The sequence below is a fragment of the Heterodontus francisci genome, chromosome 24 (genome assembly GCF_036365525.1).
Source record: "Heterodontus francisci isolate sHetFra1 chromosome 24, sHetFra1.hap1, whole genome shotgun sequence".
NCBI lineage: Eukaryota > Metazoa > Chordata > Chondrichthyes > Heterodontiformes > Heterodontidae > Heterodontus > Heterodontus francisci.
In genome coordinates this window covers 51,974,460-51,989,030 of record NC_090394.1, presented here as the reverse complement: position 1 = coordinate 51,989,030, position 14,571 = coordinate 51,974,460, and the positions used below count along the sequence as shown (strand labels likewise).

At 42.3% G+C, this 14,571-nt stretch overlaps 1 protein-coding gene across 3 annotated transcripts in view; it reads right to left on the bottom strand.

Annotated features, from left to right (window-relative positions):
• LOC137383396 (transmembrane channel-like protein 7) overlaps positions 1 to 14,571 on the bottom strand; it is a 125,847-nt gene that overhangs the window by 100,985 nt on the left and 10,291 nt on the right. For all 3 annotated transcript variants that reach the window (XM_068056192.1, XM_068056193.1, XM_068056194.1), the window contains exons 3-4: positions 4,688 to 4,913; positions 928 to 1,073 (exon numbers count right to left, since the gene is read on the bottom strand). In XM_068056192.1, the coding sequence (XP_067912293.1) occupies positions 928 to 1,073; positions 4,688 to 4,913 (372 nt within the window). The remainder of the gene's footprint in view (positions 1 to 927; positions 1,074 to 4,687; positions 4,914 to 14,571) is intronic.

The following is a 14,571-nucleotide window of genomic DNA, read 5'->3' as shown; positions in this document are numbered from 1 at the left end:
TAGCCCTGTAAATTTTTGCCCTTCAGATGCTTATTCAATTCCCCTTTGAAGCCACGATGAATCTGCCTCCACCACACTTTCAGGCAGTGCATTCCAAATTGTAAACACTCACTGTGTAAAAATGTTTTAAGTCATGTTGCCCTTGGTTCTTTTGCCAATCACTTTACATCATTGTTGATCCTTCTGCCAATGGGAACATTTTCTCTCTATCTACTCTGTCTAGATCCCTTATGATTCTGAGCACCTCTCAACCTTCTCTTCTCTAAAGAGAACAACCTCAGCTTCTCCAATCAATCCATATAACTGAAATCCGTTTTCCCTGGAACCGTTCTTATACATCTTTTCTGCACCCTCTCTAAAGCCTTCACATCCTTCGAAAAATGTAGTGCTCAGAATTGGACACAATACTCCAGTTGAGGCCAAGCCAGTGTTTTATAAAGGTTCATCATAACTTCCTTGCTTTTGTACTCTATACCACTATTTATAAAGTCCAGGATCCCGTATGCCTCATTAACCACTTTCTCAACCTGCTATGCCACCTTCAAATAAAACTCATTTGCATATGCAAATTGTATACTGTAAATCCTTTGTACTCTTCCTTCAGCATAATAAACATCCCCCTATTTTATAATAAATACAGGATGGCAACCTGACCAGGTAAACTTCCCCACCCATCAAACCCCAGCCACATCATGATCTGAAGTCCTCTTTCTCTTACTGCGCATTCTCCTTCAATTTTACAGAGGCAGCAAACTATTGGGAAAATAGACTATTCTAAGGATTGACAGAGACCATTCCTATTTTTACAAAATTAAAAAAATGACCTATTTACATTTCACGAAAGCGCACTGATGCAATCCAACATTTTAATGATTTACAACAGATTATCTCAATTGTTTAGCTGAACAGCATTTCAAATTTCCTCACCTTCTATATCATGAATGTCTTTTTTCCAAAGATACAGGCTGGATAATCGTTCCTTCACTGCTTGAACAAACCGTTCCCATGTCTTTTTTCTAAATATGATGCTTTGATCTTTTGTTAATATGTATGTTTGATATTCTGAAGCAACTCTAATAAAACAAGCGATAGAATAAAAATGTTAGAAGCAGAAACATGTTAACGCATGTAAAACTGGCCAGAATATTCTAAGTGTGGCCTAACCCAGTGTTGGCTTAGGCTTAGCATTGCCTTTTCGCTTTTGTATGCTATGCGGAGACCTAGGCCAAGAATTTCCTCAGAGCTGCTCTCTTCACAGCTGTAAGTTGGCTGGAAATGCTGCGAATGCCCCATGTACGAACATCAACGAGATTTCCATTGTACTTCGGCCAAAGTTACAGAAGAGCGGGAGCAGCTTCAATGATATTTCTAGTGAATAGTTTTAATATAAGAAAACAGATTCAATAGCAAGTCCAAAAAGGGAGTCCGAGGCTAAAGAAACAGAAAAGACAAAGAAGAAGGAGCCAGAAGAACTCTGCAAACCAGAATCCAAATCTGATGAGCATGAAAAGGAATTAGAAGCAGAACCCATAAACTGAACAAAACAAAGATGAAACCAGAGCTCAAAACAGAAGAAAAAAAAATACCAAAAGCTACAAGCTATGCAAATAAAAATTAATTTGAATATAGTCTAACAAAATCAAGGGAAGGGACTAAAATGTGAATGTCTCCACTGTAAACAAAAAATTCTGCTTAACATACAAATTAGGAGTACGTCATTTGCCCTTCGAGCCTGCTCCGCCATTCAATACGTTCATGGCTGAATTGATTACTCCACATTTCCACCTACCTCTGATAACCTTCCACCCCCATGCTCATCAAGAAACTATCTACCTCTGTCTTAAAAATATTCAAAGACTCTGCTTCCCCCACCTTTTGAGGAAGACAATTCCAAAGACTCTCAACCCTCAGAAAAAAAATTTCTCCTCAGCTCGATCTTAAATGGGCGACGCCTGATTTTTAAACAGATTCTCCCACAAGGGGAAACATCCTTTCCACATCCACCCTGTCAAGACCCTGCAGAATCTTATATGTCTCAATCAAGTCGCCTCTTACTCTTCTAAATTCCAGCGGATACAAGCCTTGCCTGTCCAATCTTTCCCCGTAAGACAGCACGCCCATTCCAGGTATTTGCGTAGTAAACCTTCTCTGTACTGCCTCCAACACATTTACATCCTTCCTTAAATAAGGAGACCAGTACTGTACACAGTACTCCTGATGTGGTCTCACCAATGCCCTGTATAGCTGAAGCATAACCTCCCTACTTTTGTATTCAATTCCCCTCGCGATAAATGATATATTAATTTTCCAAATTACATGCTGTACCTGCATACTAACCTTTTGCGATTCATGCACAAGGACATCCAGATCCCTCTGCATCTCACAGCTCTGCAATCTCTCAGCATTTAGATAAGATGCTTCCTTTTTATTCTTCCTGCCAAAGTGGAAAATTTCACATTTTCCCACATTATACGCCATTTGCCAGGTCTTTGCCCACTCACAACCTATCTATATCCCTTTGTAGCCTCCTTATGCCCTCTTCACAAGTTATTTTCCTACCTACCTTTGTGTCATCAGCAAATTTAGCAACCATACCTTTGGTTCCTTCATCCAAGTCATTTATATAAACTGTAAAAAGTTGAGACCCCAGCACAGATCCCTATGGCACACCACTTGTTACATCTTGCCAACCAGAAAATGACCCATTTATGCCTATGCTCTGTTTCCTGTTGGCTAACCATTCTTCTATCCATGCCAATATGTTACCCCCTACATCATGAGCTTTTATTTTCTGCAATAACCTTTGATGTGGCACCTTATCAAATGCCTTCTGGAAATCTAAGAACAATACATCCACTGGTTCCCCTTTAGCCACAGCCAGGAGCACGCAAGCGGGGCCGGGAGCGAGCGAGTGCAAGGAAGAGTGAGAGCGAGAGAGGGCGCGGGTGCCAGAGAGCGCGAAAGATACAGAGAGAGAGAGAGAGTGAGAGAGCGAGAGCGAGAGAGCGAGAGAGACAGAGAGACAGAAATAGAGACAGAGAGAGAGGCACAGACAGAGAGACACACACACACACACACACACACACACACACAGACACACAAGCAAATCTGCAGGGAAATTAGAGATGTGCAAAAACTATAGAGTGGTGACATTGGGGATTTTAATTCCCATACCCACACCCCTCACCACGTGGCCATAACACCAATGATACCAAACTTGCAGGTGTGACAGTGAGGATGATACCAAATCAACTGCAACAGGACATAGATAGGCTCGCAGAATGGGCAGACAAGTACCAGCTGCAATTTAATAGAGAAGTGTGAGGTGATGGATTTTGTCAGAAGGGATAGGGAGAGGCAATATATACTTAACGGCACAGTTTTAAAGAATGTGCAAAAACAGAGGGACCTGGGAGTTCACGTGCATAGATCTTTTGAAGGCAGCAGGACATATTGAGAGAGTAGTTAGCAAAGCATCTTGAGCCTCATCGAGGCATTGAGTACAAAAGCAGGGAAGTCATACTGAACTTTTATAAAGCTCTGCTTAGGCCACAACTAGAATAGAGTATTGTGTCCACACTTTAGGAAGGATGCGAGGGTCCTTAAGGGAATCCAGAGTAGATTTACCAGAATGGCTGCAGGCATAAGGGATTTTTAGCTATAAGGTTAAGCTACAGTTGTTCTCCTTGGAGCAAAGATTGAGGACAGATTTGATAGAGGTGTACAAGATTATGACAGATTTAGATAAAGGTAGAAAAAGAAAAGCTATTCCCATTAGCTGATAACACAAGGACTAGAGGATACAGATTTAAAGGTTTTAGGCAAGAGTTGCGCAGGATGAGGAAGAACTTTATTTAACGGAGCAAATGGCAATGACCTGGAACTCGCTGCCCACAAGTGTAGTGGAAGCAGAGACAGTGACTCCAAAATGAAACTGGATGGACACTTGAGGAAAATAAACTTGCAGGGCTACGGGCATACAAGAGGGGAATGGGACTGACTGGATTGATCTACAGAGAGCCAGCATGAACTCGATGGGCCAAATGGCCATCTTCTGTGCAGTAATGGCGCAATCTTTGATCTCCGTTATCTACAATATCAACTGACTTATTAGGTGGAACGCTCACCTCTAAACCAGAAAGTAATGGGCGCAGTAGTACAGGACTTGAGCACATAATCCAGACTGACACATCAGTGCAGTATTGAGGAAACAGTGTATTATCCAAGTGCCATCTTTCAGATGTCTGTTCAATTATAAATCCTGTGGCATTACTCAAAGAAGAGTGGGAGTTTTTCCTGGCCAATCTCCAAATTATCACGTAAAACGGATTTCTACTCATTTTGCGGGTCTGTGTGTGAAAATTGTTGTGCCACACTTACCTACAAAGCTACAGTGACTGTACTTCAAAATTAATTGGTTGGCTCTAAAGTGCTTTGGGTTGTTCTGAGGACACGAAAGATACTGTGTAAAGGGAAGTTGTTTGTTTCTTTTTAACACTGCCATGTATTAATTGTAGCAGCCTAAAAACTGCAGCAGTAAAACATCAAAGCCTAAATGCTATGCCCGCAGTTTTGCATTATGATGTTCTACATAAGTGCATCATTAACAGCATGTCCACTATTTTATTGCTTCATCAATATTCATTTGCAATGATGGTTTTCCATGCTCCAGTATAGACAGTCTAACCTGATTCGCTTCTTCTCTTTAATGCTAACAGGCAACTCTCGTACTGGTCTAACGGTCTGTTCAAAATCCTCTATCAGTGAATCAGTTTTTCTGCGATATGAAGAAAATAAATAACTGGGGATGTTGCTTTTCCGTCTGCTTGCAGTTGTACTAAGTGAAGACCTTCTATTCAGTGACCGATAACTAGGCAATTCATGCAAAAGTGGATTGATGGCGAGAAAGAAACCTACAAATAAATAAAAAGGTAAAAAAAAAATTGCAAGTTAGAAAATAAACAAAACTAAGCAAGAAAGACAATTTATATGTACTTATGAGCTATTCCTTCTTCAAAGTGAAACATCAGCCAACTAATTAGCAATGACTTGTCAAAACTTATCATAAAAGCTGCTTTTATATAGTTTTAAATTTGGATGCCATAGTATCTGAATCTGCCATGGAAAAATGGATTTAATAGCTCACCAATTCCAGGCTCCGTGGATCCAATTTAAAATATAAAAGCAGCTTAAGAATACATGTAAAAAAAATTCTTTTCTTTCATTCCGTGGCACATTCCACTGAGCGGACAGCGTTCTGGCATTTCACCTGTCAGTGAGCCTATACAGTGAATCTCAATAAGCTATTGCATTACTTCAGTGAGGGGATGGAAATCACAGCCAGGCCAAATGCTGTCTAGCCTCAGCTCTGCAAAGTGTATTTCTAGCAGCGTTCACGGAATTGCAATCAGGAGTGTGTCTTTCACTAGTCTGGGGACATGGAGAACAATTTTTATGTTTTCACCATTTGGCACAGTGCAGACCAGAGTGAATTTGGAAGCTTCTTCGTCTGTATGGTTCAAAATCATATCATACCCATTATTTCAATGGGCTGGACTTTGCGATCTCTGTGGTGTGGTTTTCCTCTTTCCTGATTGCATTTAAATCTGGCACCAAGTCAAGACGATCTCCAGATGTTCAGCAGCAAGGCTGTCAGCAAGCAGGGCAAGCAGCCAGCCAATTAGACTGAAGTATTCTCAGAAAGTAAACCAAGAAATTAAAAGCATTGAATCCCTTCATTTGGAATTTAAATATTTCAGACAGTGAAATAAATGATGACTGCTTTAAGATAGCAATTAAATAACAAACTTTAAAAAAATGAAACAGTGGAACTTTTGTATAATGGAGAAATTGAATATACCACAAATATAAAATTAGCTTTTCAGGGCTAGTGAGGGTATTTGGCAGTAATTATAACTTATCACGCCATTTAAAAATTCATTTACACTTGAATGGACAAAGTTTGGTTTGGCATGCTTTGTGGGTACAGAAACGTACAACACAGAAGGCGGCTACTCAGCCTGTTGTGCCTGTGCTGACTCCCTGAAACAGCAGTCACGCTTAGTCCAACATCTCTGCCTTCTGTCCGCAACCCTGTAAGGTTCCTCATCCTCAAATACCTGTTAAATTTCCTTTTAAAGTTATTTATGGAATCAGCTTCCACCATCTTTTCCAGGTACAGTGTTCCAGATCCCAACAACTTCTCATCTCTCCTCTAGATCTTACGCCACTAATTTTAAACCTTTGGTAATTGGCCCACTTGCCAAAGGGAATTCTTTTTCCCTCTATCTACTCTATCAAAACCTCTCAGCATCTTGAGAACCTCTATTAGGTCGCCTCTTAACCTTCAGTATTTCAAGGAGAACAGCCCTAACTTTGCGCCCTCTCCTCATAACTGTACTTCCTCACCCCATTAACACCCTGGGAAAGCTCCTCTGTACCCTTTCTAAGGCATTTACATCTTTCTTGAAGTGTGGTGCCCGGAATTGTCCACAATACTCCAGCTGAGGCCTAACCAGTGATTTATAAAGTTCTAGCGTGATCTCTTCACTTTTATATTCTATTCCTCTATTTATAAACACGAACTAACCCATGTTTTTTAACCACCTTATCAACTGGTCCTGCCACCTTTAAAGAGTTTGTGTATATGGAGACCAAGGTTTTTCTGCTTATCTACACTTTTCAAAATTGTGTCATTTAGGGTATACCGTTTTTTCACATTGGTGCTCCCGAAGTGGAACACTTCACACCTCTCCATATCGAACTCCATCTGCCATGCTTCTGCCCATTTCATCATCCTGAAGCCTGTACGTTTCCTCATCACGATCAGCAACAACAACAACTTGTATTTATAAAGCACCTTTAATGTAGTGAAAATCCCAAGGTGGTTCACAGCAGCATGATCAAACAAAATTTGACACCAAGCCACATAAGGAGGTATTAGGGCAGATGACCAAATGCTTGGTAAAAAATATAAGTTTTAAGAAATGTCTTAAAAGGAGGAAAGAGGGGAAAAGAGGCACATGGAGGTTTGAATGGCAATTCCAGACTGAGGGCCTTGGCTATCAATGATATAGTAATTAAAATAAAGGATACTGAAGAGGCCAAAATTGAAGGAACGCAGATATCTCAGTGGGTTGTAGGGCTGGAGGAGATTACAGAGTGAGGGAGTGCAGGACAATGCAGGGATTTGAAAAGTATAATAAGAACTTTCAAATTGTGGTGTTGCTTAACCAGGAGTCAATATAGGTCTGCAATCACGGGGATAATGGGTGAACTGAACTGCAAGTTAGGACACGGACAGCAGAGTTTTGGATAACCTCAAGCTTACGCAATGTAGGCTGCAGCACTTTAAGTGCATATCCAAGTGCTTTTTAAAGGTAATAAATGTTTCTGCTTCTACCACCCTTTCACACACAGAGTTCCAGATCCCCACCACCTTTTGGGTGAAAAAATTATTCCTCAACTCCCCTCTAATCCTTCTATCAATTACTTTAAAAATGTATGCCCCCGGTTACGGACATCTCTCTAGGGGAAACAGATACTCCCTTATCCACTCTATCTAGGTCTTCCATAATTTTAGACACCTCAATTAAATTTCCCCTCAGCTCCTTCTGTTCCAAAGAAAATAGTCCCCAGCCTATCCAATCTTTCCACATAGCTAAATTTTCCAGTCCTGGCAACATCCTCAGAAATCTCCTCTGTACCCTCTCTAATGCGATCACATCCTTCGTGTAATATGGTGACCAGAACTGCATGCAGTACTGTAGTGTGGCTAATTAGCATTTTATACAATTCTAGCATAACCTCCCTGCTTTTATATTCTATGCCTCCATTAATAAAGAAAGGTATCCTTTATGCTTTCTTAACCACCTTATCTACTGGTCCTGCTACCTTCAGGGATCTGTGGACATGCAATCCAAAGGCCCACCGCTCATCTACATTTCCCAGTATTGTACTATTTAACATGTATCCGCTTGCCTTGTTTGCCTCACACTTTTCTGCATTGAATTCCATTTTTACCTTTCTGGCCACCTGACCAGTCCATTGATATCTTCCTGTAGTCTACAGCTTTGTTCCACACTATCAATCACATATCCAATTTTTGTAACAACTGGAAACTTTTTAATCATGTCCCCTACAATATAATCATGAAAAGCAAGGGACCTATTACTGAGCCCTGCAAAACCCCACTGGATAGTCCTCCAGTCACAAAACAACCCTTCGCTTCTTGCCAATTTTGGATCCCATGCCACTTTCCCTTGGATCCAATGAGCTTTTACTTTTCTGACCAGTCTGCCATGTGAGACCTTGTCAAAAGTCTTTCCAAAATCCATGCAGACTAAAGGCCTGCTCAGGTCAGGGAAAAAAGAAGCCGACCCAAACCCGACAGAACCACATCGGACCGGAGCCCAAGTCGGCCCGAGTCCCTCCATTTTTTCCCGAGCCCGACCTGACCCGATCACCAGAACGTTCACTTTACCTACCTTCCGATTCCGAACCTGCAGGAAGCTGCAGCATGAGCGCGATGACGTCATAGATACGCTCACTCGCTCACTGCGCAGACTCATAATTTCCCTCCTTGATGTCCCAGACACCCAGCTCAGGTAGTCTTTTCAATTTTTGACACTTACTAGACTCAACTTCCCAGCAGAGCAAAATGTAATTCTTACTGTGTTTGTCCAACCCAGACCCAGCCCGACCCGACCTGAACTCGACACATGTCGTCGGGTCCAGTCAGGTTCGGGTAAGGTAGCAGGTAGCCTTTAATGCAGACTACATCAAATGTGCTACCCTCAATGATCCTCCTTGTTACCTCCACAAAAATAATTCTATCCTGTTAGTCAGACAAAGCCTTCCCTTAACAAATTCATGCTGACAGCTCTTGATTAATTCATGCCTTTCCAAATGAATGTTTATTTTGTCCCGGATGACTGTTTCCAATAACTTCCCCACTACCAATGATAGGCTGACTGATTTGAGTTTCCTGGTTTATCCCTCTCCTGTTTTTGAAGGGTGGTATAACATTAGCAACCCTCCAGTCCTCTGGCTCTACTCCTATATCTAATGAGGATTGAAAGATTGTGGCCAATGCCTCTGCTATTTCTTCCTTTCCTTCTTTCAACAACCTAGGATGCTTTCCCGTTGGACCAGATGACTTACCAACTTTCAGTAATGCTAATCTTTTTATTATCTAGTCAGCAAGTACCTTAAATTCACATCCTTTCATGTATGTGAATGCTGAGTCTCAGTGGAATACGGAGAGTGAAGCCTCTGGAGGAGTAGGGCAACTCAGACATGACTCCCAGATTTCCATGTTTAATGGTACATTTAGTTTAGTTTAGTTTAGAGATACAGCACTGAAACAGGCCCTTCGGCCCACCGAGTCTGTGCTGACCATCAACCACCCATTTTATACTAATCCTACACTAATCCCATATTCCTACCACATCCCCACCTGTCCCTATATTTCCCTACCACCTACCTATACTAGGGGCAATTTATAATGGCCAATTAACCTATCAACCTGCAAGTCTTTGGCATGTGGGAGGAAACCGGAGCACCCGGAGGAAACCCACGCAGACACAGGGAGAACTTGCAAACTCCACACAGGCAGTACCCAGAATTGAACCCGGGTCACTGGAGCTGTGAGGCCACGGTGCTAACTACTGCGCCACTGTGCAACCTACTCCTGAGTAATGGTAGCCTCATCATTATTTCTACCGCAAAGTCCAGGCCACTAATATCAGCAGCAGCTTAATTGAATCTTGAATCATGATACGGTGAGGAAGTTTATCACCTGTACATGTCGATTCAACTCTATCATATATGTTTGTCATAGAGTATAGAAACAGGCCCTTCGGCCCACCGTGTCCATGTCAACCATAATGCCTAACTATTCTAATCCCACCTGCCTGCGTTAATTCCATATCCCCCTATGTTTTGGTCATTCAAGTACCTGTCCAGATGCCTCTTAAATGCTGCTACTGTTCCTGCCTCCACCACCTCCTCTGGCAGCTCATTCCAGATACCCACTATTTTGTGTGTGAAAAATTTACCCCTTTGATCCCCTTTAAACCTCCTCCCTCTCACCTTAAATCTATGCCCTCTAGTTTTAGTCACCCCTACCATGGGAAACAGACGCTGGCTATCTGCAGTGGTTAGCACCGCAGCCTCACAGCCCCAGGTTCGATTCCTGGTACTGCCTGTGTGGAGTTTGCAAGTTCTCCCTGTGTCTGCGTGGGTTTTCTCCGGGTGCTCCGGTTTCCTCCCACAAGCCAAAAGACTTGCAGGTTGATAGGTAAATTGGCCATTATAAATTGTCACTAGTATAGGTAGGTGGTAGGGAAATATAGGAACAGGTGGGGATGTTTGGTAGGAATATGGGATTAGTGTAGGATTAGTATAAATGGGTGGCTGATGTTCGGCACAGACTCGGTGGGCCGAAGGGCCTGTTTCAGTGCTGTATCTCTAATCTAATCTAATCTATGCCTCTCATAATTTTATATACCTCTATCATGTCCCCTCTCAGCCTCCTTCACTCCAGGGAAAACAGACCCAGCCTATCCAATCTCTCTTTATAACTCAAGCCCTCCAAACCAGGCAACATCCTTGTGAATCTTTTCTGCACCCTCTCCAGCTTAAATCACATCTTTCCTGTAGTGCGGCGACCAGAACTGCACACAGTACCCAAATGCGGCCTAACCAACATTATGTACGACTGTAACATGACGTCTCAACTCTTGTACTCAACGCCTCGGCCGATGAAGGCAAGCATGCCATATGCCTTCTTCACCACCCTGTCTACCTGTGTTGCCATTTTCAGGGAACTGTGTACTTGCACCCCAAGGTATCTCTGCTCAACAACACTCCCCAGGGCCCTGCCATTCACTGTATATGTCCTGTCCTGGTTTAACTTCCCAAAATGCATCACTTTGCACTTGTCTGCGTTAAATTCCATTTGCCAATCCCTTGCCCACTTTCCCAGTTGATCTATATCCTGTTCTAACTTTCTTCACTGTCCACTATACCACCAATTTTGGTGTCATCTGCAAACTTACTAATCATGCCCCCTACATTCACATCCAAGTCATTAATATATATGACAAACAACAGAGGGCCCAGCACCGATCCCTGCGGCACACCATTGGTCACCGGCCTCCAATCTGAAAAACAACCCTTCACTACCACCCTCTGCCTCCTATCACCAAGCCAATTTTGTATCCAATTGGCTAGCTCATCCTGGATCCCATGTGCTCAAACCGTCTGAACCAGCCTACCATGCGGGATCTTGTCAAAGGCCTTGCTAAAGTCCATGGAGACAACGTCCATCCCCCTGCCCTCGTCAATCCTCTTGGTCACCTCCTCAAAAAACTCAATCAAATTCGTGAGACATGATGTCCAACGCACAAAGCCCGCTGACTATCCCTAATCAGACCTTGCCTTTCCAAATGCATATCAATCCTGTCTCTCAGAATCCCTTCCAATAACTTTCCGCCACTGATGTAAGGCTCACCGGCCTGTAGTTCCCTGGCTTATCCCTGCTGCCCTTCTTAAATAAAGGCATATCATTAGCTATCCTCCAGTCTTCCGGTACCTCACCCGTGGCTAACGATGATACAAAAATCTCTGCCAGGGCCCCAGCAATCTCCTCCCTTGCTTCCCATAGAAACCTAGGATATACCCCAGGGCCTGACCAGGATTTATCCACCTTAATGCACTTCAAAACCTCCAACACCTCCTCCTTTGTAATGTTGGTATGCTTCAGGATATCGCTGTTTCCTCCCTTGAACTCACTAGCTTCCATCATCTTCTCATCTGTATTTACCATGGAGAAGTATTCATTTAAGACCTCGCACATTGCCCGTGGCTACACACATAGATTACGACAGTGATCCTTAAGGGGACCTACTCTCTCCCTAGCTACCATTTTACTCTTAATATACTTATAGAATCTTTTAGGATTCTCAAAGAACAGTACAGCACAGGAACAGGCCATTCGGCCCTCCAAGCCTGCGCCGATCTTGATGCCTGCCTAAACTAAAACCTTCTGCACTTCCGGGGTCCGTATCCCTCTATTCCCATCCTATTCATGTATTTGTCAAGATGCCTCTTAAACGTCACGATCGTACCTGCTTCCACCACCTCCCCCCACAACAAGTTCCAAGCACTCACCACCCTCTGTGTAAAGAACTTGCCTCGCACATGCCCTCTAAACTTTGCCCCTCTCACTTTAAACCTATGTCCCCTAGTAACTGACTCTTCCACCCTGGGAAAAAGCTTCTGACTATCCACTCTGTCCATGCCGCTCATAACTTTGTAAACCTCTATCATGTCGCCCCTCCACCTCCGTCGTTCCAGTGAAAACAATCCAAGTTTATCAAACCTCTCCTCATAACTAATGCCCTCCAGACCATGCAACATCCTGGTAAACGTCTTCTGTACCCTCTCCAAAGCCTCCACGTCCTTCTGGTAGTCCTTTATCTTATCTGCCCGGGAAATCTCATGGCCCGTTTTGCCCTCCTAATTTCCTTCTTAAGTGTACTCCTACATCCCCTATACTCCTCGAGGAACTCGCTTGATCCTAGCTGCCTATGCCTCCTTCTTTGTCCTGACCAGACCCTCAATATCCCTTGTCAACCAAGGTTCCCTAAACTTGCCAGCCTTGCCCTTCCATCTAACAGTAACATGCCGGCCCTGTACTCTTCCTATCTCACTTTTAAAAGCCTCCCATTTGCCAGTCGTCCCTCTATATGTAAACAGCCTCTCCCATTCAACTTTTGAGAGTTCCGGTCTGATGTCATCGACATTAGCCTTCCCCCAATTTAGGACTTCAACCTGAGGACCAGTCCTATCCTTTTCTATAACTATCTTTAAGCTAATAGTATGGTCACTGGTCCCAAAGTGCTCCCCCACTGACACATCAACCACCTGCCCAGCCTCATTTCCTAAGAGGAGGTCAAGTGTAGCCCCTTCTCTGGTAGGGCCATCCACATACTGCTTCAGAAAACTATCCTGGCCACACTTAAATTCTTCCCCATCTGATCCCTTAGCACTAAGGCAGTCCCAGTCAATATTAGGGAAGTTAACATCACCTACTATTACAACCCTATAATTCCTACACCTATCTGTGATTTCCCTACATATATGCTCCTCCAATTCCCTCTGACAATTGGGGGGCCTATAGTATAATCCCATCAAAGTGATCACCCCTTTCTTATTTCTAAGTTCTATGAATTAATCATAATACTTTGATCCCATTGGATTTTTGAATTGATCCTGATGGAGGGATAAAAGGGTTCAATTTTCTCTGTAAAACTTTCTAAGAGAGGAGTTGTTACAAACCTCAAAAATTGCACTGAATGAGCAATCGGTTGGCGTGTGGTGGGGGGGGGGGGGGATTGCAACGTAAAATGCTGCATAGCAAAGCAGTTTGAATTGCTCCCACAATTCCTCAAATCTGTGCTTTCCTATGTTGCAGATGAACCATGGCTTTATAATCAATATCATGTAATGCTGCTTCAACCACTAATGAAACCTTGAAATTAGATTTTAATAAAGTCTAAACATTATACAGAGTACATAATATATAATAGATGATTTATTGAAGTGCAAATAATGTTTACCTTTTATGATTTGGGGGGTTTAAAGGGGGAAAATACAGTTGAACTTAATTCACAAAATATTCAGAAGGGTATTAAACTGGTTGGCAAAACTGGAATTTAGAAAAATAATTTGCAGTTGAGATTTAAACAGAAATAGTTACTGTTCTAGAGCATTAATTTTTAATTAAGGCATTTGATAGAAGAATTGTTTAGTCAAATTGCTCAAATAGATGGAGTGCTATACGCAGATGGTCAGGATAAAAATACAGAATCTCACTGAAGAGTGAAATGGAAACCAATGTTAATCAATTAGGATTTGTTCTTTTCGAGTATATACCACAGTGCCCCTAACTGACTACTCATCAGCCATGAGTCAGGAAATCCAGGACTAGCTTTCATCTAAACTCAGATGGACAAGTCGTATCAGTTCTAGCAGTCGCAGCATCACGTGGAAGCAAATCATTTCATCACAAAGGAGGGAAAATTCACTGTTATTGCTTCACTTACAGTACCTGACTACCAATGACAGAGCAGGATAAAAGGACATTACTAACCTGTTACTCAGATATAAATGGGTATTTTCACATAAAATACCTATATATACACATATAGGAAGGAATGTTAATGATCTAGAGGAAAATACAAGAATGGCAGAGAGGAGACATGTCTTAACATCCTATTAACAGACTGCACCGATTATAAAATCTGTGCCATCAGAGAAGCATAAAGCATATAATGAATATTACAAGTAACAACCTTACCATTTAGCATATTAAATCAAATCATTCAATGTGGGGCATATAGCATAATCATCAAGAAAATAAGTGAAGAGTATGAAGTTTACAGGAAAAGCCTAATCAGAATTTGGGAATATTGCCAAAGTATCAGTGGCTAACCTGCAAAGCTGAAAAATGGCTTGCGGCAAAGGAAAAAGAAAAATGCAACATGAAACAACTTATTCCTTGTG